At 37.5% G+C, this 23,560-nt stretch overlaps 3 protein-coding genes across 5 annotated transcripts; all 3 read left to right on the top strand.

Moving 5' to 3' along the window:
* Positions 1 to 1,697: 1,697 nt before the first annotated feature.
* Positions 1,698 to 6,567, top strand: LOC135608253 (uncharacterized). The gene is made up of 10 exons (XM_065100927.1): positions 1,698 to 2,151; positions 2,723 to 2,817; positions 3,030 to 3,097; positions 3,182 to 3,225; positions 3,385 to 3,462; positions 3,549 to 3,702; positions 5,474 to 5,626; positions 5,696 to 5,806; positions 6,080 to 6,145; positions 6,233 to 6,567. Exons 1-10 carry the CDS (start codon positions 1,829 to 1,831, stop codon positions 6,350 to 6,352), a joined length of 1,212 nt encoding a protein of 403 aa, XP_064956999.1. The 5' UTR covers positions 1,698 to 1,828; the 3' UTR covers positions 6,353 to 6,567.
* A 1,188-nt stretch (positions 6,568 to 7,755) lies between these two features.
* Positions 7,756 to 16,141, top strand: LOC103978787 (putative hydrolase C777.06c). Of its 3 annotated transcripts, none has more exons than XM_065100925.1 (13): positions 7,756 to 8,061; positions 9,173 to 9,300; positions 9,414 to 9,526; positions 9,737 to 9,778; positions 10,792 to 10,847; positions 12,595 to 12,671; positions 13,326 to 13,445; positions 14,285 to 14,361; positions 14,440 to 14,494; positions 14,578 to 14,628; positions 14,719 to 14,767; positions 15,757 to 15,863; positions 15,935 to 16,141. In XM_065100925.1, the coding sequence occupies exons 1-13, from the start codon at positions 7,890 to 7,892 to the stop codon at positions 16,100 to 16,102; spliced, it is 1,215 nt and encodes a 404-aa protein (XP_064956997.1). In that variant the 5' UTR covers positions 7,756 to 7,889; the 3' UTR covers positions 16,103 to 16,141. The 3 variants fall into 3 exon arrangements, with proteins under 3 accessions (XP_064956997.1, XP_064956996.1, XP_009392995.2); XM_065100924.1 differs by having other exon boundaries at positions 7,758 to 8,061; positions 14,431 to 14,494; XM_009394720.3 differs by having other exon boundaries at positions 7,763 to 8,061; positions 14,431 to 14,494; positions 15,757 to 16,080.
* A 227-nt stretch (positions 16,142 to 16,368) lies between these two features.
* LOC103979531 (LOB domain-containing protein 16-like) lies at positions 16,369 to 21,879 on the top strand. Its single transcript, XM_065100926.1, has 5 exons — positions 16,369 to 16,621; positions 16,711 to 18,092; positions 18,181 to 19,200; positions 19,441 to 20,897; positions 21,619 to 21,879. Exons 4-5 carry the CDS (start codon positions 19,840 to 19,842, stop codon positions 21,731 to 21,733), a joined length of 1,173 nt encoding a protein of 390 aa, XP_064956998.1. The 5' UTR covers positions 16,369 to 16,621; positions 16,711 to 18,092; positions 18,181 to 19,200; positions 19,441 to 19,839; the 3' UTR covers positions 21,734 to 21,879.
* The last annotated feature ends 1,681 nt before the right edge of the window (positions 21,880 to 23,560 follow it).

Below are 23,560 nucleotides of genomic sequence, written 5' to 3'. Positions count from 1 at the left end.
ATCTGCAGGACACCAACATCTGTTTGCTGACAAGTCTTTGGACTTCAGATCAGATTTCAGAATCTGCAGGTACTCTGAGAAGACTTGTCATGTTTTAAGACGCTTCTTCTGCTGCTCCTTTTCCTGTGATGCAAAACATTACATCATATATTATATTTTTGACAAGGATTTAGCATTTTTGTTTAGAAACACTGTAGGATTCACGTTAGGTACCACCAAATCCAAAGATGATGTATTTGATTCATTTAAATAAACTTAAATTCTTGTTTGCATGATGAGGTGATTTTTCTTCTTTTTTACTTATGCCACTATTAGCTCAGATATATGAGATATTTATATGGTAATGATGCATTTGACTCGTTTACATAATATTGAGAACTTAAATTTATATCTTTTTTTTTATCTTATACTTCAAAATATTAGTTTGATGCTTACTAATTTCCATAGAGCTAACAATAGGTTCATCATATATAAATATTGTCATCATAAACTATAAACTTTACATCTACATCAAATGATACAATGATCATTAGCAGGTAGGTTCAGCTCTTAGCCTTTGCAGGTGTGGTTAGAGCTGGGAGAAGATGCTTGTCAATGATGTCAAAACCTTTCATGAATGAATGGATCTGGCCAAACAAGAAGATAAGGCTTGCACCCAACCTTCATCTACCAAGCATACATACGCATGGCTTCTAGTGGTGGGGTTCCAAGTGCTACCCAGTAGTTCTTCAGTCCCACATGAACCCTAAAATGACATGACGTGAATCAGGTGGCCCTGACGATGACAGAGACGAGAGAAGCTTTGGTACAAAAGAGAGGCATCGCTATCGCTCTTTAATCTTCGTCTTCCACTTTTCCCTTTGCTGTTCCATTAATGCTTTGATGTCGCCGAGACTGGTCCTCTCTCAGGCATGTCCTACCCATTCCTCCATTGTGAAACAACAGTGCATGGATCCATTAACTTGGGTTTGGAAATATGTGGTGGTTCTAATAAAAGGTTTTGTGTCCTATTTCCATGAAGGCAGCCACTTAGTGAATGCTGGACCAAAGAACCTTACTGCATGTTAGGTTTGATTGATCCAATAATGTCTTTTTTTCCTTAAAAATTGGTACTTAAATTTTTTTATTAGTCTTTTAGTAGTGATATGCATCGCTCAATGTGTTCATAAGTCTAGTCGACACAAAAAGTCGTAATGTTACTACTTATCATTGCCATCGTAAATATTCGATAGAATTTATTAAGTCATAAAGGAATAATCCATTCTCCTCAATCCCATGATCTTTCCATGTTCTTCCCACATTCTTCGAGCACGTCAAAACAATGAGCATCAAAAATATTTTTTTCCCAAATAAAATACTATTTTTAATCTTTCAATTAGTGTTGGAAGAAATGTATAATTTAAAGGCATAATTTATTTATTTATTTATTATTATTTATTTTAAAGGCATTAATTAGTTTAGTTAATTTTGATAGATTATTGTAAGATTGTAGTTAGGATCACGTCTTTGCGCTTTGATAGATTAGGCATTATGTATATCTTATATATATATATATATATAATATTTTAATTATTAATTTATTGCAATGGCACGTAATACAATTTTCCTAAATTGTATATTTTTCTCCATCGTTGCTATTCCATCTCATTCTCTCTCTTTTTTACTAAAGTTATCGCCTTTGGCTCCTCTTGACTCGGATATATCCAACGAAATCCCTTGGCTGCTGTCCCTTTCTTTGCATTGAAATCTCTCGTCTCTCTCGTCTCTCTCGTCTCCTCCTCCCTTCTTCCTTTGCTTTCGATTGCTTGATTGCTCTCGGGCGACGACGATGACGGATCCGGAATCCAAAAAGAACAACCATTTGCCCCCAAACCTCGTCGCGAACCTCCAGAACGTCCTCGCCGGAAGAAGGGCCGGCGGGGGAAACGGAGACGGCGGCGAAGTCGATTCCAAGCCGGCGGCCGAGGAGGACCTCCGTGTTCCGTCCTCGTCCTCCGCTCCCGCGGCTGACGCCGCTGCCGCAGATGGATCGAAGAAACCCGTGGTCCTTGTGACCAACGCCGACGGGATCGGCTCCCCCGGCCTCACCCTTCTCGTGGAGGCCCTTGTTCGCGAGGGACAAAGCGATGTCCATGTCTGCGCCCCCGATTCGTGAGTTCTCTCGCCTCTTTCCTGCTGAATCTGTTGGATTGCGGAGCTGGGCCTCGTTCCTTTCATTCTTTTCTTGAGTGCGGCTGCTTCGTTGAGTTTGTTGGTAAATATTTGTTTTCCCAATGATATATTTGGATTTTAACAAAGACGAGCTTCGTTTCTTTTATTCCTTTTTTGATTTCGACTGCTTTGTTAGGTTTCTTGGTAAGGATTTGATTTTGCGATGGGTTTTCTTTAAAGGCCGATTCTTTGGGGTTTTTTTTGGTCGTGGCGCTGTGTGCAAGTTTCTGGCTCCGTTCCGTTTCTCCTTTCGGGTGCCAGATATCTTGCTATCTTGGTTATTCAAATTATTAATCTGTTTTATTACCTCTCGTGAATGACAATGCCTTCTTCCTTTCTTTGAGTTCTGTCTGTTCTTCTTAATTTGTTTTTGTTTTATTAAGAATAACCTAGTTATTTTAGGTTGGTGTAATTTTGTTGGTTTAGCCCTGTTAGATTGCTTGAAATTTTTATATTTGTCACTTATTTGTAACGACAGTGACGTTGATAATTCTTGTTTTATTTTACGAAGGGACAAATCTGTGTATGGTCATTCAATTACTCTTCATCAAACGGTTGCAGCAACATCTGCGGATATTAAAGGTGCCACAGCTTTTGAGATTTCGGGTAAGATCAATTTTGGATCCCTCCGGAACTCCTCCTGTTATTTCTCTCTATTCTGTTGTGTTGAAAAACATGAATTGACTTCATTGTGCTGATAGCTATATGGTGATACTATTGTATAATGATTTGCATCTTTACTGTCAAAATTTTGACTTTCAAGAAACACTGAGCTAAATTAGTTGTTTAGCAATTATAAAAGTCATCTTCGTGGACAGGGTCTCCTGCTGACTGCGTCTCTTTAGCTTTATCTGGTGCATTATTCTCATGGTCCAAACCCACACTGGTAAATTTACATTCTTAAGTGTTTGTGCAGAGATAAATATGCAGATCATTTTGAATTTTTATGAATACTTAGTTCATTGTATAGGTCATCAGTGGAATTAACAAGGGTTCAAATTGTGGTCATCATGCGTAAGTATTCCACTCTCATCTTTTAACATTACGTCATATCGTTTTAATTGTTCAAATGAGCAGAATTTGCTTTCCAGCATCGTACTTCCTTCTGTTTGATTCTTTGTTTCCTTTTTAACTATCTGGAGACCATTTTTTATCTTGTGGAATTCCATGCAGCTTCTACTCTGGTGCTGTTGCTGGTGCTAGAGAGGCTTTAGTTTGTGGAGTTCCTTCACTTGTAATTTCATTGAACTGGTAAATAATGCCTTCCCTAATAGAATGGTCAATCTTGACCAGCGATCCTTATATTTAACCCGTCAGAATTTGATTGCTTCTGTCAGGAAGAAGGACAAGAGTCAAGAAAGCGATTTCAAGGATGCGGTTGATGTTTGTTTACCGCTGATAAATGCTGCAATTGGGGACATCGAAAAGGGGACTTTTCCGAAAAACTGTCTGCTGAACATAGAAATCCCCACAGCTCCCTCTGCCAACCAGGTTTGCTGAAGCCCAATAAAGTCTCCTTGGAGTTTGAATTCCATGAAGCATTCATGCCTATATATATGCACTTACTTTTAATGTGTCTACATATATTCACATACATTTGAGATCTGTTTTTTTTTTTTCGCTTCATAATTCATACTTGATGTTGGAAGTTCTGTAGTTAAACTTGTTTTTACAGTGAATATTTTCTAACATCATGTTGTAGCAACATTCTTTGTTTCTTTTTTTCTTCACATGGATGACAGTGCTTTTCCTTCATTCTCAAAGTCATGAAGTGCAAATACTTCATAATGCATGCCATGACTGTAAAACAAATCTTTATGGAATGGATATTCGTGCTTGTGGAATCCTTGGATGTATCTCAGTACCTTTTTTAAAGTATTCCATTTAAAATAAGTTTAACTAAATTTGAATACTGCTGGATAGTTGGTCAATGCTTTTGATTACTATCTTGGATGTCTTTTCCATTGTTGACCTCTAATAACAGAAATAAAACATGACTAGATTTAGTGGCATTGATTTGTTTTCCTTGTAATAAATATGAAATTTTCTATCGACAACCCGGATGGTTGTCATTCTATCAAACACTGCATGATGATGAATAATCTTTGGTGAGTTTTTTTTGTCATACATTCTTTTTCTTTCGATATTCACCCATGTGATACTTATGTCTATGCTAGACATTTTGTTATAAAAGAGAGGTACATTTAAGCTATGTCCTCAATTATAAAATTATTAAAAAGATTGATGGTAATTATTTTGATATTTGTCATGTAGTAACAATGCCATTAAGCACATATGCCCCACCATATGCAATCTCAGAAAGGGTTTGCAAACATTATGATGATTAATTAGGATTTATGCTGACCATTAAAATTAGCAGAGACTAATTGGAAGTTGCCAGTGAGAATTTGCATTCCCTTGATGCATGCATCTTCAGGAGTCATGCCATATAATAATTGAGCAGACATCAGTAATCTGTGGGTTTTGGCTCTTGAATGGTGAACTCTGTTGATATAAAATTAATCTGTGAACCAGATTTGTTGATAGTTTGTTTTGGAAAATGCATAAGATTAACCTCAAACATTGTTCAAGAAACACTGGATTCGGTCTGAGGGTACTCGATGGATATGAACTTGAGCTTTAAGGTTTTTTTGTCAAAACTCAAACTCAATTCGTAGTTTATGTTTTGATGTGTTAATCTGTAAAGGTGGTTGTGAGTAGGAATGGCAGGGTGATCATTTAAAGTATATATATTGCAAGGAAGATGTTGAACAAATTAATACCATTCATCCCTATTGATTACAGGGCACTCACCTCTTTATGATGTCTTTGCTGACACATTGCAGCTTTGAGTGAAATTGCAAGGTTGTTTCTTACATGTCTTCATTCTGCCTATGGGAGTAAATAGAGTGGTCTTGGTTTATTACTCGTTGCTCTGTGCTTGCATTCTGTCTAGGGTTTCGTGAACTGGATCTCCTGGATTGAGGGTTACAGTCTTTGTGTTCAGTCCAAACTGGTAAAAAATGGTTGAAATAGAGAGGCATATGGTGGGTTGCATACCACCCGAAAGTGGTCGCATCCTGGCCCTTAGTCGAACTGCTATGGCAGTAGACCACGATGAAAGTACTCTACGATTTTTAGTTATTGTTGATTAAACAGACTATGATTCGTATAATAACTTGTAGTTCATGTTCTAATTATGTTTGTTGTTATTGATATGTTTTCTTTTACACTTCTTATGCCCTGTTGTCATAAATGATAGGGCTTTAAGCTGACCAGACAGAGCCTTTGGAGATACACATCAAGCTGGCAAGCTGTCTCAGCAAATAGACATCCTGCCGCAGGGCAGTTCATGTCTATGCACCAAAGCCTTGGTATCCAGCTTGCACAGCTTGGCCGAGATGCCTCTGCAGCGGTAAGTATATTTGCCTTTTAAATATGAACATTTTCCCCCCATTATTTCTGAAGAATTTAAACTTTGCAGGGAGCGGCCCGCCGCACTGGTGCTCAAAGGAAAATTGTAGAAATAGAATCAGTTGCAGCTTCTGGAAAATCTGAGCAGAGAGAAGTGCTGAAGAAGTATTTCCGACTAGAGGTAAGACTTTTCCTAAAATATATCTTGATGGAATTTTAGCCAATCTTACAGTAATGAGTGGTACAAATTGTTATCTATATGTTTCTGTGGATAACGACTTCTTCCAAGAGAAAGGATTGTTCATATCAGTACATGGCTAGGTTTTAGCTCAAGATCACTCAAATTTTCTCACCATGTGGCCCCTTTTTGGATTTAACCCTACATCTGTGTGCTTCACAACAAATGTACCATATAAAGCAAGTGGATAAATCAATCATGCCTTTCAATTTGCAGTTTCTTGAGAAGGAGCAGGAAGCTATGGATGATGATTTTGATTTCAGAGCCCTGGAGGAGGGATTTGTAAGTATTTGTACGTCTCATTTCATAATAAAGTTTCATGCTTCAATTAGCTAACAGTTTCCTTTCTTTTTTTTTGACGTGGTTTAGGTAACTGTTACTCCTTTATATTTGGAGTTGCAAGTGGAGCCCGAGATCCAAGCACTTGCTTCTGATTGGCTTGCAGCAGTTTTAAAAGGAGTCGAAGAGGCTCCTGTGGCTGATGTGTAGTTTCTAACTTGCATACTGTATGTGGTTTACCTTGATTTCCTCCCCAAATGGAAGGTTGTGTTAGTTCCAGTTTGTGCTGGTTTGTCATCATTTGATTCTGTTTGTTAATTGTTTGTTGTCTTTGGTAGAACATTCCTGACCCATTACATCATTAACATTGGTGGCAGCATGCGGTTAAAAGTGTTTGGTTGAGATAATGAATGATTCGTTGCTAATGAGGTGTCGTGGTGTTGAATTGATTTGTGTAGATTGGAGATGGCTCATTTCCTCAAATTGTATTGGTTATGAAATTTATTTTTGTATAATTAATGGATGTTCCCTTTGTGACCCAGAGAATTGTAAAGCACAAAGCGAGCCATTTGTTTTTTAATCTTGGTTTGTGAGTTCATTGGCCTCATAATACTTCTGATTTATTCTTTCTCTGGTTTCATTATATTTGTTGTTTCTGTTTCCTGTGTTTTTGTTCCAAGATTCTGATTTGAATGATCAGGTCTGTTGTTACTTGTGAAATGAAATGTTTTGCTGTGAACTTGTTTCTCCCACTGACTGGGTTGCAACAAGCAAGGGTGGTTCTTTTTCACTCATGATTTATTGTTCAATTGCGATTTGCGTTGTTTCCATTAAATTTCTGCCTTCTAGTTGTGTTCCAAGGTTCTTCTGACCTTTTTTTCCCCCTTCTGCATCAGAGATGCACTGCTTTTGACTTCACATTTTAAACATCCTCATTTTTGTTAGTTGAGTAAACTTTTGCTTTCTTATTGCAATTGTATTCATGGTAATCTGTGGTGCATCATTTGTAGGTATTGCTGATGAGAAAAAGTGTGTCTACTCTGAAATAGAATAACATGGAAAATTTTATTATCTGTTATAACATGTTTACTTGCATGGGATTGTCTCTTTTATTTTTTCCATATATTAATTATGGTGGATCTTTCTACAATACTTGATTAGAATAATTCTTGTATACAATTTATGAATACTGAAGTCTAAATGTATCATTTATGCACATGGGAGACAACATAATGATCGAAAATTTTATATATATATATATATATGATATGACGTTTACATGTTGATCTAATATAAAATTTATCACTCGTATAATAATACATTAATTAATCTAAATATCTGCAACATTTAGAGATACATTTGGAAGGTAAGTTTGGAAACATCATTCCTAAAGGTACATGTTTGTAATGTTTTTATCTTAGAGAGGACATCAATGAAATAATAATTATTTTTATCTTTATTAATTTGATAATTGTGCGTAAAACAAAAGGCTAACGTTATGTGCGTAATAATTAAAGGGCCTAAAAAAAGGGTTGTAGAGTTGAGTGAAAACGTGCGTAAGAGGCGAAAGAAACCGACCTTTCTGAAGCAGAGTGACCTCAACCGTCAATCTCCAACTTATACGAAGACTGACGGATGGGATCGCCATGGAGCATGAGCGGGCACCCACCGAACATTTGGATCGCAATCACCGATTCCTAAATGCGTCGGGGTTTGCGAGTGTTGGTGGGGAAGAGCCGTCGTCTCCATGGCGGCGGCACTACGGATGCCGCCCTTCGTTCCCGCCGCCGCCGCCGCGCGCTCCCTCGTTGCCCGCTCTGCAGCCCGATGGCGCGCTCCCTTCGGCCGCGCCGCCGCCCCTCGGCGATTTCAGCTTCCTTCATCTCGTCCACGGGTTCCCCCGCCGCGTCCCTTCTACAGTTAGGATGGGTCCTTCTTCGATGCATCTTAAACCTTCTTTTTCTCCTTCTATTCGTTATTGTTTGTTGCAAACGCCTTGGTGAATGATCTGTTTCGGCTTAATACCTCGAGGCTCTTGGAAGATGATCGACGATCGGCACCGGTTCAGCCGTTCTTGATGTTCTTGTGGTGGTGAAGGAATTTTATTTGGCTTGCTTGAGTACATTAGTATATCTCGAGGATGTCTGGGAAGATGCTTCGGTATATCGTTTCCATCCATATCCTGGGTGGACGTTGTTCTGGACCTGGTGCCGAACGTGTGATTTAGTGGGATTCTGGATTTGGGCACTTCCACGTGTTTGCATCTATGGTGGTTTCGAGAGCATCTACTCAGATGCCTATGTTATTCGGCTCAAGTTGCTATGAATTTTAAGATCCAATCACTAAATTTATGATCTGATCCACAACATCTTGCAGGAAGCTGTGTACCCTAGTCACTCAGGGTTGTGGCTCACGTGATCAAATGAAATGACGTATTGCAAACTAGATGTAGATCAGGTTGACATTCCAAGCTATGATTGATTTTTACTTGATGAGGGTAATATTCAGGGTTTGTTGTTTAGTGTTTGATGAGGACCTCAGTGATTCACATAATGGTGGAGGATTGTGTTGAGGCACCCCGGCAATCCGACATCAAGAAGTGGAAAAACTTATTCTCTTGTATGTGTTACTTGAGTGGCCTAGGCTCGAGAATGTTTGGCTGTGCTTGGATTTTCTTTTACATAAAGGTTCTTGGGTGAGTAAAACATCGGTCTTTACGGAAGGGCCAGCTATATAATTATGGAATCTTTGGTATTGTAAATTTCGACATCTTTCATGTGCACGTTCCAGGTAAGGTTAAAGGCTAAAGACTTGTGTCCTCAAAATAAGTACAGATGTCAAACCCATTTTGTCTTCATCGGTTCACTATATGGTATCTATCTTCTTCTTTTGACTGAAAGAAAGTAAATATTGAAAGGAATTTTTAGAAAATATTACTAAATGATGTCTGGATTCAGTTAAACTTATTTATAACCTAAGAATGATATTACCATCACTTGTTTCTGACAGTTTGTTATTGCTTCATTTCAGATTTTGCTAGTAGAGATGCCAAAATTCAAGCACCTGAGGACCAGTCTGAAATCATCTTTATAGGCACAGGGACAAGTGAAGGGATTCCTCGAGTGAGCTGCCTCACAAATCAGTCAAAAACTTGTAAGGTAAGATTGTAACTCTCTAGCTTTCTGAATAGAGTTTGCCGGGTGCTCCGAAGAGTTTCCATTACTGTATGGCTCATTATGGTGTCAACTTCAGCGATGATTGCATTTTTCAGGTTTGCTCAAAAGCAATTGAGCCAGGAAACAAGAACAGGAGACTTAATACAAGCATCCTTATACGCTATGTCAATTCTGTGGGAAGATTTAACATTCTTGTAGATGCTGGCAAGTATGCATCAAATTTAACTATGTTTTCTCTCACATGCAAACTATGTTTTCTCTCACATGCAAAGTTTGCTGGTTAAGAATGCAGACAGACATAGTAAAAGATACAACTCTTAGATCTGCATTGCACATAAAAGCTGGCATCAGTATATTTTTTCATGTAAGCAAAACTAGCTTTATACTTATAGGTCTTACATCGTAATTGTAAATGCAGGTTTTTCTATCACAGTGCTCTTCGATGGTTTCCTGCATACGGGTAACGGTTTCTTGCCACCTTTTTATTTAGTGTTCGGCATATTTAGAATTTTTTAATATTCTACATAAGTTTGACTTTGTGATCATGAACATAACAAAAAGATGTTCATGGACCCCAGTTACTGTATGTCTCATTTGTTGCTTGACAAGAATGACAATGAAGTGGGTGCCTAAAGTTTGTGGCAGGCTGTATGCAAGTATCTGTTTTTCATTTCTCTTTTATTGTCTCAAAAATTAGAAGAAATTTCTGGTGACCAGGATTGTTATCATTTCTCATAACAAAAAGGGATGGTAAGGCTCCCACCAATGCTGTATCTAGGCTTAATTCATAAATAATGCTGGTCAAATTTCAATTGATAACCAATAATCAGTGTTACTGTAATCTTCACAAAGTTTCCATAATGAACCAGCTTTCCTGATTTGGCTGGAACCTGACTAACCTCTAGTGTTTACCTGACTAGATTGGATAAATATCATGACCAAGGCTTTCATTAAGTTTTTTTCTTTGTGTTCTATGATAGTTTAAATGCACTTTCATGTTACTTTCAGTCCCTTAAACATGATATACCAAATAGCCTGTGCATGATAAAGTTCTTGTTTGATGATTGATCTCAAACATTTCCCCTTTTATGAATCATACCTTTTAAGTTGCATCTGAGGATTGTGATGCATTGGAAAGTGCCACACAATTTTTTTATTAGCCAATCACAACTGAGAATATTATTTTTTATCAGCAGATATATTGATGATAATGAAATTTTTTACATGCTCTATGTTATTTTACATCATCTTACTGGTGCTTCTCAACTCTTTTTTAGTCGGTAAAATTTGCATTAATTTTTTTTTCAGCTAGATACATGTTATCCTATTAATTAAGTTGTGCTGGAAGCGATAATTAAATTTGTATCTATTACTGTATTCACTATCTTTAACATGCTTCTAATTCTAATTTTTGTATTTGCTATCTCTAGAATGTTTCTGGTTTTAATTATTTAATTCACTATTCTTTGTCAGGCTGCGAAATATCGATGCAGTCATTATCACCCATTCTCATGCAGATGCGATTGGAGGTATCTACCTCATATCAGAATTCTTTCTACTATTGATAATAATTCTGAATCATGGTCATTGCTAGTATTGCATGATGATCTGAAGAACTTTACTAGTTTATTTTTAGTTTGGATTCTAAATTTCTGGGAAATGCCAGTATATTATTACTTATATCATATTATCTACCAGCAGTAATATGTGATCATGTTTTATACTTTTATTTACCTTCTTGTTTAACTGCAGAAAAACTTGTGTAACATCTGGCTTGCCTTTTGTTAGATAGCAATTTTATCATGTATGACAGCAAAAATTTTTAATATTGCAACAAGAAAAACTAGGAAAAATATTTATGCTGAATCTCTTAGTTTCTTCTCTTATTAGTAGGTTCTTAAATTCTCTGTTTAAACTTATTTTCTCTCATGGTTCGTCTTATCAGTCCGTACCAATGTATCAATCAACTATCGGTATGGTACATACTACATACTAAGCTATACTGATGTACCGACACATAGTACAGTGGGACATCCCAACATACCGATATGCACCAACTGCATCGGTCCCCTATTAGATCGGTATGTACCACTCATACCAAGCGGTATGCTATGGTACAACGAACCTTATTTCATCCAATTATCTATTTTATTGATCATATGATGATTAATACTCATTTCTGATGGCTGAACAGTGTGGTTTGTGTAGACCTTGATGCATGTATAGATGGATGAATAATTTGTTAGTGTTAGCATAAGTACAGATTCTAATCCATCCTGCTTCATTTCCAACTTTTTCTCATGGATTATAGCTGTCAAGCAGCATTCAAATTTTATGATAAAGAAGAATCTTTCATTTATTACTCTTCAGCTATTTTGGCCAAAAAAAAAAGAAGGAAATTTAATCAGTGTCCAGTCCATGAATTAATGTTCTAACATCGTATTATTTTCATGTAATTATACTACCAGCCTGTCCAATTTTTTCAAGACCCCCTTTATTTCTATTTTTGATATCTGATCCCCCTCCCGTTCTATTTCATAAGGTTAAAGGCAAAAATGTACTAGAGCATAACTTGTTCGAGAAAAAAAATGTTTTAGCAAAAGAATATGCATAATTCTTGTGTATTAACTGAGATGCAGAGCTAGGAATGTATGAACATATTATAATGGTTCCATAATTTATCAATTCTTGAATCTCTGATATTTGGGTCTTGATCAGAGTTGCTGACATTATAACATAAAGTGGTTGGTCAAGCAAATCAGGGGAAGTTCAAACCCTACAGGCACAAATAATTGGTTATATACCTGTAAAATATTCTAGTATGAGAAGAATGTTTTTTCCTGAAGGAACCTTGTCACTAGTACTAGTTGAAGTGGATTTTCAGTATGAAATATGATACTCATCATCCTTGTTCATGTATATTTTGCTCCACATATGAACATGAATTATCGAAATAGGATCTCTCAGTCCAATGGGGTTCTCTTTTCTTCTATTTGCGAAAAATAGTAGCATAAAGCATCTTCAGGTTCTTTAACATTGTTATGGTCATCACAACTACACCTCTTGGAGATGTCCTCCACAAGGAAACTATTTTGTAGGTCTTTACTAGTTTGCCTAACTTTTGACAAGTGAAATTTGTATAATTGTTCAAGTGATGATTGTGGAGTTCAATTCGCTTTTTCTGCTTGTGCACAAGAGTGGGTGTGTTTTGAGTAATTGGATGAGAGAGTGAGAGATCAGTTCTCCTTTGACTGAATTCAGTGATTCTTGATGTAGGGCTTGATGATCTTCGAGATTGGACAAACAACGTCCAACCATTCATCCCAATTTATGTGGCACAACGTGATTTTGAGGTATGAAACAGTAGCTTGGCTCTGTACACATGCATGGACTTCACAAATTATTCATGGCATATTGTCATGGTCATCCTTTTTTTTTTCTTACAGAATGTCATTCCTTTATGGTAAATTTGAATTTGGTAAGATTTGCAAATCATTAAAACTTCCTACCTCCTCTCGCTGCCATTCAGCAAGTTCCATCTTATTTTGGAGATTACAACAGACCTGGTATTGCTGGAGGTTAATATTATACTTAAAAGCAAGGATGATTGGCATGATGTTAGTTCTGTAGCAATTTTTTCATTCATGAAAAAAATGAGAAGAAACTGATATTGCGGTTGTTATGCTGATTTATTATTATCCTTTTTCCTCCACAAATTTTATTATACTGTTCTACAGAATAGGAAATGTTGCAACGTATCTTCACTAGTTCTTATTTGAATAATATTAGTTCTTATTTGAATAATAAGTAACAAATTTAATCGATAATATTAGTCATTTTTAGTTTTTACCATATTTCAAGTGATTTTCTCTTCCGATATGTGTCTTCATATAGGTGGCCCTACATCCCCTCTATGGTAAAGCCTTTCTGTTTCTGTAGAGAACCACAAAATTTGACTTAATAAAATATATAAGATTCTTAATATGGATTTCTTCAATTTGTTTTAGGTGATGAAGAAGACACATTATTATATAGTGGATACAAGTGTAATTGTTCCTGGCGCTGCTGTGTCAGAGTTGCAGTTCAATGTGATAAATGAGGAACCGTTTGTTATTCATGATCTTAAGGTCAGTCGGTTCAAGTACCATTTCAATGAGTTTTTTTTTAATTTATGAAAATTAAGTTTTAGGATGTTAAACTATTGCAATTTTCCTGATTATCATATGATGCTTTTGTTTGGCCTTCTGTTGTACCATATATGCCTGTCATCTAGGACACATACTAAAACTCAAACTTCAAAGTTATCATGACTTCTCTTCATGTGAAATAATGTTTTTTTGCCAAGTTTTCAGTTCTCTTGACCAAGTATTAACCGGTCCACAGGTCCAACCAAGTATTAGTATCAGAACATATAGTTCAATAATGGTACAATAAACCCATTCATTTTTTATTATTTTGTGAAATGATACCGATTGTACTGGTCGATACTGTCCACTACACCATTAATATACCGGTCAAGCAGGTTACCAGAACTGGTACCAGACAAAGATTTAAATCCTTGTTTCTTGCACTAGCACGAATTTGGATTAAATAAGCTATTGAAACTTCTCAATACTTGCTACAAGATTATACTACTTTGATCCTTATTCTGAACATACAGTATGCACCTTTAGTTTTTTGGTTAAGCAATAGAACCTTGTGCTTTTCTTCAGAAAACTAATCAAGGGCTAGAATATTTTTCTTTGTGGAAATTGTTGTACCCTAGTTTATTTTCATAATATGTAGCTTTGTCCTGGGTCAGTGAGATTATAAATGTAGCTCTATAGTCAGTTTTTCTGTAGACTGTAAAACTTGGGACTTATACATTTTACAGGAGGGTTATGATGTGGAATTATGTATTTATGTTCTTACTACACTTGGTAAAGTTTCTAGACAATTTGCTTAGTGATTGACTAGTCTGCTTTAGGTTACTCCTTTACCTGTCTGGCATGGGCATGGATACCGTTCTCTAGGATTTCGTTTTGGTGATGTCTGTTATATAAGGTAAGTACTTGCTTCCTGTATCTTGGGTTTGTTTGCAACTTTACTTGGCTGAGTTTTTTATGTGTCCAGTGACGTCAGTGACATACCAGAAGAGACTTACATGCTTCTTAAAGACTGTGATCTTCTAATCTTGGTACAGTATCTTTTCTGCTTGGATAAATTTTGCTTTATATGCTTCTTTTCTTCAAAGGTTATTACGTCAGAAATATTGTTCAGGATGCGCTAAGACCAGATCGTTCGTCTTCAACACACTTCGGATTACCAAGGGTAAGTGATATTATTTTTTGCTTTGTTTTGTTTATATCAGTGCTGAAGTTCAATCAAGTTGTGAACTTTGTTTACTTCATTGTTGAATAGGCTCTGGAGGAAGTACGCAAAATTCAACCAAGGAGAACACTTTTTACTGGTATGTGACAACCTTAGGGAAAAGATTTTAGTGCAATAGTATGCTTTTCTTGATCTCATCCTGCTTAAGGGGGATGAGAGCATGTTAGTACAAAAAAAGGTTCATCATCGAGCATGAAAAAATATAGAAATAACAAATGTTATTTTAGATGGCGGATATCAAAAAGGCAAAGGTATCATAGTGAAGTTACTCTATGGTTTGTGATAGCTTCTAATATAAGTTACGGGAAGAGTATCGATTTAGTTAAGGCATAGATGCATGAAAAATGCAGGCTAGAAGCTTTAGTATAGAATAATAAGACCAAAGAAACATGGAGGAGTTGCTTTCACTAATAATTAATAAAATCATGCACATAAGGTTGTATAGAGGTACTCCTTGGTTTCAATGAGGTTGCTCCTTTGCAGTCTAAGACTCCAAATGGATCTGTCAAAACAATTACGATAAGTGAAGTTATTGAAACAATTAAGAGCTATCTAGCATATGAAATAAGTTTACAGATCTAGCAGTTTACAGATTAATTGAGAAACATTTGTCTGCTGGAGTATGAAGTGAAAATCTGGAGAAATAAAATGTCAATTCCAGAAATAAGAACAGACATGTCTGTTGTAGATCAACAAAATGCCATTTACTCGGGCCTTAATCTCTCTGTCATATTTAAGTTTTTTTGTTCTTTTCCCATCTTTTCATTCGACTACAAGCTTGTTGGCTTTTACTAAATTTGTGTTTTTCTATAGATAACGGTTGCTTCACAGCCTATGTTTTTCTATCTAATAGTCTTCTTGGAATTTCTTTTATCATCAATTCTTCTATGATCTAGAAAAGGAATCAAGAATTTTTTGTGTCATCTTCATAAAAACATCATCCATACGTTTGTTACAAAGCCTATTAATGTATTATCATCAAGTATTTGTTGCACGAGATGATTTAAATTATTTGGAAAGTTGAACTATAAACCTCTGATATGTAGATTTTTTTTTTTTTATCACTAGGAATGATGCACTTGATGGACCATGATGAGATAAATGAAGAGCTTGCCAAGTTGCTGGAGTCAGAGGGTCTGGATGTCCAATTAAGCTATGATGGCCTCCGCGTCCCTGTAAACCTCTAAGTCTGTGATATTTTTAATCCAAATATTCTTTCTCTTAATCCAATCTCATTTATCTGAAGCCCAAAAGGTTCTCCAGCAATGGTGGCCTTCTCAGTGTATCCGCGCGGTGCCATGTAACATTACAGAGATTGTTTCAAACGAGTCTGGGATGTCTCTCCTCTCAGCATATAATGGTGGAAAAAGATTTGAAATGTGGTTTCTGGTATTCAAATTGCTTGGATTATTAGCGTCCAAACTAAAATTATTAAAGGTTCCGAGTTTACGAATTTGGTTCACTGAATTTGGAGATCATTTGCTTCCACACTACCACATAACAAAATTTTTCCGTAGTCTCTGGGAGCAAGTAAAACAATTTGTTTGTTTCCTCTACGCACTATGGTATAAATCTCCTGCCTCTGAGTCAAAGAATAACGCAACAGATTCTGGATTCAACAGATTCTCTTTATTTTTGTTGCCGAAAGGTGCATTCTGCTGCTGATTCAGGTATTTTCGGTTTGAGCGCAAGTTCCATCTGTCAATCAGGCACTTTTTCCCAACTACGTGCATCCTTCAAACTGATTTATCCTCGTTGCCGTCTAGAGAGTTGAATTCTCATAATTTTGCCAACTAAACAAGTTCATCGTCTTAGATCGCGTTCGCAAACGCTTCGGGGCTCCGATATTGTCGTCCTCATCTCCGGCCGCTTCGCCCCGCTTTGCCCTCGCACGCCTTCCAAAGATCACTCACCTCTTCAATCGCGATCGATCGTCCGGAGCCTCTCTCTCTCTCTCGCTTTCACTAAGTCTTGGGTTTTCCTCTCTCGATTTCACTAACCCTTCGTATGTTCCCGATCCAGGTGAACGACGCCACCATCATGCCCTTCTCTGCATCGGCCGGAGATAGTCTCGACGAAGCCGTGGGCTACCTTGAGGCCCGCTCGCCGCCTCATAACCACCCACTTCACCGAAGCCAGATTCCTCTCTGCCTCCTCGAAGTTTCCTTCCAACAGTCCGTCGAAGATCGACGGGTTGGAGCTCCGTCCCTATCTAGTCTGGTCTTTTATTCTTCTGTACACCGCATTCTTTGATTTGTTTCTGATGGTTGAGAATTGTCTTTGGCCTACTTGTCTGGTGGGCGATGTCTTCTGAGGATGATGGGATATAGCGAAGATGGCGTTGGTGAACTGCGAGCTCTTGCTGAAGAGCTTGATTAGTTCCTATTGAGCTTGCTACTTTGCATTCTGTAAATGTTCCTCTGATAGCATTGCTGCCTCTTAGGAATTGGATCAAATAACCAGGTGGTGTCTCTCTTGTGGAGCTGACACTTTCAATACTCCTCCAGAGGTGGCAGATCTGTCAGGCTGTGTCCCTGTTGCATCAAAGTTGATTGCAGAGATCAAGCCTCGGTAACTCATCCTTCTTATTACCTTTACTTCATTTGATTATTTAGCATCTGTGCTATCTGCAGTGACACAAATCCCAGCTTTAACTCAAAATATTTATGGATGAGCAGCAAGAGGTTCGAACGAGTATTCTTCATTCCTCGAGTAATTCCGATGGTATAAAAAGCATGTGTAGGCATCTAGGAAGTGTAATACATCATGTAATACATCTACATGGATCTTTCCTACCAACGTGGTTCCTTTTGGGTTATATTGTTAGTCAACTTAATGGCTTTCATATCCCTTTTATGTTGTTTTGAATAAATTTGTCTCAAGTCTTTCTATTCTCGCACCACGAGTCCTAATTAATTCATGTTGTCTAAGTAAATCGACTATAAGTTGGCTTTGGACATGTTTATGCCATTTTAATGGGTTTCTCTTATTTCATCTTCGACCGGGGCTACACAATTGTTCATGAACATATATGTTTCTTATACCATCTTTTCTCATATTCTTGATTATCTATGCCAGTATTCTGATCTCGTCACTTCTAACTTTTCGTGCATGTTGGTTTCTGACTATCTCACATTTCAATGAACAAAACACGACCAACCTTACAATTGTTTTAGAAAAACTTCCTCTTAATCCACATTATCATATAAAACTCTGGCAGTGCTTCCTCACAATGTTCATATTATTTAACGCTTTGGATAATATCTTGATAAATCTTTTCTTCCTTCTAAGTTATACATCCTGACCAGCTGTTCTAACCTTGTATGTATCCCTGATACTGGTGTCAAACTGACAAATCTGATTGTTTATATATATGAGCAGTCTTCAAGAGAAGATTTCAGAAAGTATGATGATATTCTATTTTTTTCTTCCATATTTTCTACTGGTATCACATTGCTGGCTCTAAAGGTGTACTATTTGTACTTGTAACAGGTTTCTTGGATTAATAATGATGAATGCTGATAGACTCTTATTAGAGTCAATGCAGATAGAAATGATGAATGCTGGAGTGGATTTCTACTGGACTGCGATGGCTCTTTTGATGCTTTGTCTGGCTGTGCAGGTATCAGTTACACCTTGTGGGATGCTAAACAGTGGCCAGCAGCTGTGGGCTCTGCGTGCAGAAAGGCAATATCGCCAATTCAATCAGAGGGGGCTGCTATTCTTACTGGACTGCAAGCTGCAAAGGGGAGGGGCAAATTCAGATCAGGATCAGATCCGATGGTCTAAACCTTGTTCACATGACTGGTCATCAGCCTGTCACTTGAAAGCTTTGGTGAATGATATTAAAACTTTGGTTCCTGGATTCAATTTAGCTGAATTTAGGCATGTATCTGGAGAGAAACTTACTGCTGTATATAACATGGCAAACCTTGGCAGCAGTTTTGTTTTAACTTGTTCCAAGTTATTTAAGAAATACAAGTTTTCCTTTTTCCAAAAAACATAAAACAGGTTTCTTGGATTGACTGCTGTTGGAAACGAAAGATAAACAAGGTCTGTTTCTTCAGAATTCTGATTCTACACTCTACATGCTTGGTTTGTAGATAGATGTAGTACTATATTTTACTTTCTTTTCTTTTGTTCAGATGCAATGTTTTGTTCTTTGTAGCTTTTACATTTACCTGTTTTGTATTGAACTTGTCTGCATCAATTGATTTATGGTCAGCGTTCTTCATAAAATATGAGCCATACTGTTATATTATCATAGTTATACAACACTATAGTCAATCGATCTTGTATGGTGAAATGCCAGTGTTTACTGTTCATCTGCAAAAGCAATACATCTGAGTTGTATTGTTGTTTCTTAGTACTGCCATCTATCATAACCTGTGACCACACCTGAAGTATGTTATGGTTGTTTGATGCTAGGCTTTTGAACCATTCGCTGCTTAAGGAAGGATTCAACCAGCGACAGGATCAAACAATCTTTGGAATGGCCAAACTGCAGCAGAGGTGAGTTGTGATCAGTCTGCACATTAATGCATGTTCTTCCAAGTTCACAACATATTTGATGGCAGTGGCTGTGTATAAAACAATGTAGATAGATGCTGACCTTTCAGTTCCTTTCTATACTGCACAAGTTTTGGAAACTGCTCTTAGGATGATGACCTTCCCAATTCATTCCATGCTGCATTCTTGTCTTTCCTTAACAAGTCAGGACATTACTACGCATTTCTCTTACTTTGTATATAGGAGTGGTTGACCGGAGTTGGCCCGCCACGGCCTCTGGATGTCTGTCCAATGATGAGGCAGGTATTTGGGCAAGTAAGGAAAAGGGAGTCGTCAAGGTTCTTGCAGCACAACAAACAAGGAAGCGTGGGCACGTGTACGACGAATGGTGCTGCTTAACCTCCTCCGGACGCACCCCGGATCAAGATTCAAAATAGCAAGGTAACAACCCACGCACAACACGACTCTTTCCCCCCCCTCTCTCTCTCCTCTCTCTCTCTCTCTCCTCTCTCTCTTTCACACAGTCATCACCCTCTCTCCTCCGAGATTTATTCTGTTGTGATATCGTCCTCGTCCCTTTCCTTGAGAACCGCTCCCCCTCCGCTTCCAAACCTCTCCTTCTTCTCCGCCTGCTTTCCGTTCATGGGCTCGCTTTGCTGCCCGCCACCCCACCATCCGCCCCGCCCTACGACCCTGCCGACCGATCCGATCGTTGCCAAGAATCGCCGCACCAACAACCATCACAGCAACAACAACCAAAATATCCTCCTCCTCCTCTTCCTCCTCTTCCTCGTCCTCCGGGTGGTGGGTGCGTGTGCCACCTTCAACGCCACACCCCTCGATCCTATCATGACCTCCGCCACCACATCCAATACAACTGCCACCAACACCAGCGCCAGCAGCAGCAGCAACAATAAGAGCTCCTCCTCCCAGCCCGCCGCTAACTCCGCCTGCGCAGCCTGCAAATACCAGCGCCGCAAGTGCAAACCCGACTGCCTCCTCGCTCCTTACTTCCCCGCCAACCAGCAGCAGAAGTTCCTCAACGCTCACCGTCTCTTCGGCGTCAGTAACATCGTCAAGATAATACGCGACCTCGACCCCTTCCAGCGCAACGAGGCCATGAGCACCATCATCTACCAGTCCGACATGCGCGCCCACGATCCCGTCGGCGGCTGCTACAGATACATCCGTGATCTCGAGCGCCAGATCGATCACGACTCTACAGAACTCGCGTTCGTGCTTAGACAGCTTGCACTCTGTCGTGCGCACACAGCTCAGACCATTACACCAGGAATTCCTACCCTCGCACCTGATCTGGATGTAAACCCTAATTTGCTTCTCAATACACCCACCGATGACACCGAGAATGTGATATATGATGCCAACCTTTTCCCTTCGATGAATCAGCCGCAAGACCAGCAGCACTACTACAATTACCTCTGCTATGACAGTGGCATTTCTAGAGAGCCAAACAACGATCCGAATGCCAGTAGTAACAGCAACAGTGTTAACAACAATGTTTTGAGTCTACAGCAGCAACATCATCACCATCATCATCATCATCCGCAATCAGTGGTGCAGGATGAGGATGTTAAGCCTCTGGTAGATATGTTTGAGATTAGGCAGACATTGATAGGAGGGGATGATGAGGGAGATTCTAGAATCAATACGACTAACGAGGTCGGGCCTCTGCATTGCAGGTAAGGATTATAGTCCTAGTTTTGTTTTTATCCATGAATCTTTATGTTTTCGAATGAAGTGATGAAGGAACATTTAGATAAATTCTTAATTAGCGAGTGTTATTTCAATTCAAAGCTTTATTCCAATTCAAAGCACTAGATAAATACCGGAACTATATGTTTTAATTAAGAATGGTATTTTATATTAATCATATGGTCTTCTTGAGTCACTCTTGTTTATCTCCTCTCCCCTAAGTCATGCCAATTTTCTTGTGCACTTTTATTTGATTTCTTAACAGTAATTGAAAACTATTACTATTTTATTCAAACGTATCAGCATTTCAGGAATTTTGTAGTTTGCTTGTTATATACTGTGATAATTGTCATTGTTGTGGCAAATAAGGAGTGCTTTCAATAAGAACTGTGGTGAGTGTGGCTTCTCAGTAGCCCATTTTCACCCTTTGCCCTTTTGTCCTATTGTGTTCACAAATTTTTAGGTGTTCGTTCAAATGTTCTTCATGTAAAGTTTAAGAAGTGACTTTATTGCACTTGGTTGTTTCAGTGATCATCACAACAAAAAAATCCATTTATGGTTTTTGCCCTCTCTGAAAAGAATCATTACTTGAAGCTATGAGCATCTAAACCTACATAGCCTTCTTTTTACGTCCCAAGCTGATGTGCAGCATATGCTATCTTGTGACTGCTCTGATTTTAATACGGAAACATTTATTTGATTTCACAGCACAAATTTGGAGCTTAGAGATGAGACTAATCAAGTGGAACACACGCAGGAACATGATTTGAAAGGTGCTGCATCCTTGTTTACCCTAACCAATTGTACTTCCTCAGGTTCATAATTCCCTTTTCTTGCTTATTTCTCCTTTTCGTTTGATTTTTTATTTTACATAAAATTCGACGATAGCCCTTTTTTATTTTGTAATTTTGCTGTTATGTTATCGGCCGACATAGAATTAATTGAAAGGATGTGTGACAGGACGTACTAGCTTTCATGTTCCCTTTTTTCTCTCTATGGAACTACTTACCATATGGATATTAGTGATTGGGATTTTGTTCCTCATTGTGCAAAGTCTTATGTTGACCATTTTTGTTTTCTTTACAACATGTTCGGCTTGGTAAGGTTCTTGTAGCCATCAGTAAAACTAATTGAAACTCACTGATTTTTTTGGGCTTTTCTTGTGCTATTTGAAACCTTAATAACATTTAGGGGCAAGACTTCCAAGGATGAATTAATGTTTGTACTATGGATGGACTCATTTGTTTCGAAGAAACAAGTTTAGTGAACTACTTGCATTGAACAGGATCAAGAATATGTGTATAATATTGAGCAAATACATATTAAAATGCAAATGCTCGAAAACAGCAAATCTATTGCTCTTATGTGTCTCTGTGCATTTGAAACATTCTGTTTACACACTCACCTTGGGTTGTCCATCACCAAATATGATTGGGTCCTTTGCACTAGAAATGATCAAAGCGATCACGAGAAAATTCACATTAATGCATTGCTACTAAGTGGGAATTACAATTTCTGATGCTGTTTAAATTTAATCTGATCAAATGAGTGTGCTTTTACAGGTGGTACAAGATTTCTCCATTTTATGATGCATTTTTGTCGAAAAGTACTATCAATGGTCAATTTTCATTAGGATCAAATGATGATGCTCATCATATTGCCCATCCTTGTGTGCCAATGGATACTTAAAAAACAAAAAACACAAAAACAAAGTGTTTGAACTATAAATATCAAAATTGGATTAGATATCGATCAAGTGTTTTTTAACCTCGACAGGCCGTGGAAACTATCAAGCTGGAGTGTGCTCGCTCGATGGATGGATCTTGCAGTCAAGTTTCTGCCTTTGTAGGCTCACTAGATCACCATTTGATCTAATGCTTAATAGGTAAGTTTATTATTTTTAAAATAAAATATAATTTTAATATATATATATATATATTATTTATATATTATATTTATATAATATACAAATAATATTAGACAAATAAATTATATATATATTAAATAAGAGGATGATAATGGGAAAAGATGATATATGTCGAGGGGATGAAAAAGTAATAAAATAATAAAATTTTCTTTCATCTTTATGATAAATAAAGATAAATATTTTAAAAAAAATGCCAACATTTTTTATTATGAATAAAGAATCAAAAATTTTTTAATCGTTCTAACAATCTAATTAATGAACCGAACAAATAATTGTTTTGATTCCTGATTTTTCCTATCTGATCACGTATTCGTGTTGGTTTATATAACTATGGTATGAGTGTAACATTTTGGTCAATTTGGTTTAGTGTTAAAATGAGTATATTAAGTTGTCGTAGCTCGAGCTAAATGTAACCCTTATTTTTATTATTTATTTTTCATGTGGCACCAATCATGCAATAATTGGATTTTAGTGACCGAAGTGTACATGAATCCCAAGATCCCGTCGGACGTCTTCTTCATCTTTTATTAGAGAGAATAGTTATAATTCAAAGCAAGCCAATTTGATTACAGCCTACAACACACCATCATCTCAAGGCAAGCTCAGCATGGGTGATATCATGCTGAGCTTGCCTTGAGATGATATCAAATGATAAATTAACCTATGTGCTTATCTTATGTAATTTGATATGTTTATAAGCCACATAATTTATAGAATATCTAT

This window comes from Musa acuminata, chromosome BXJ2-3, assembly GCF_036884655.1.
Source record: "Musa acuminata AAA Group cultivar baxijiao chromosome BXJ2-3, Cavendish_Baxijiao_AAA, whole genome shotgun sequence".
Classification (NCBI taxonomy): Eukaryota; Viridiplantae; Streptophyta; class Magnoliopsida; order Zingiberales; family Musaceae; genus Musa; species Musa acuminata.
Note: the sequence above shows the minus strand (reverse complement) of the source record. Positions and strands in the feature narration are given on the sequence as shown.

What these genes read in the sequence shown, in the direction of transcription:
- LOC135608253 (XM_065100927.1), top strand. Translation starts at nt 1,829, where the DNA reads ATGACGGATCCGGAATCCAAAAAGAACAACCATTTGCCCCCAAACCTC. An exon ending in TCAAATTGTGGTCATCATGC is followed by an intron (nt 3,226 to 3,384) that starts GTAAGTATTCCA and finishes AATTCCATGCAG; the next exon opens with CTTCTACTCTGGTGCTGTTG. An exon ending in CAGCTCCCTCTGCCAACCAG is followed by an intron (nt 3,703 to 5,473) that starts GTTTGCTGAAGC and finishes CATAAATGATAG; the next exon opens with GGCTTTAAGCTGACCAGACA.
- LOC103979531 (XM_065100926.1), top strand. Translation starts at nt 19,840, where the DNA reads ATGGGCTCGCTTTGCTGCCCGCCACCCCACCATCCGCCCCGCCCTACG. An exon ending in GTCGGGCCTCTGCATTGCAG is followed by an intron (nt 20,898 to 21,618) that starts GTAAGGATTATA and finishes TTGATTTCACAG; the next exon opens with CACAAATTTGGAGCTTAGAG.
- LOC103978787 (XM_065100924.1), top strand. Translation starts at nt 7,890, where the DNA reads ATGGCGGCGGCACTACGGATGCCGCCCTTCGTTCCCGCCGCCGCCGCC. An exon ending in ATTCTTGTAGATGCTGGCAA is followed by an intron (nt 9,527 to 9,736) that starts GTATGCATCAAA and finishes TTGTAAATGCAG; the next exon opens with GTTTTTCTATCACAGTGCTC. An exon ending in CACACTTCGGATTACCAAGG is followed by an intron (nt 14,629 to 14,718) that starts GTAAGTGATATT and finishes ATTGTTGAATAG; the next exon opens with GCTCTGGAGGAAGTACGCAA.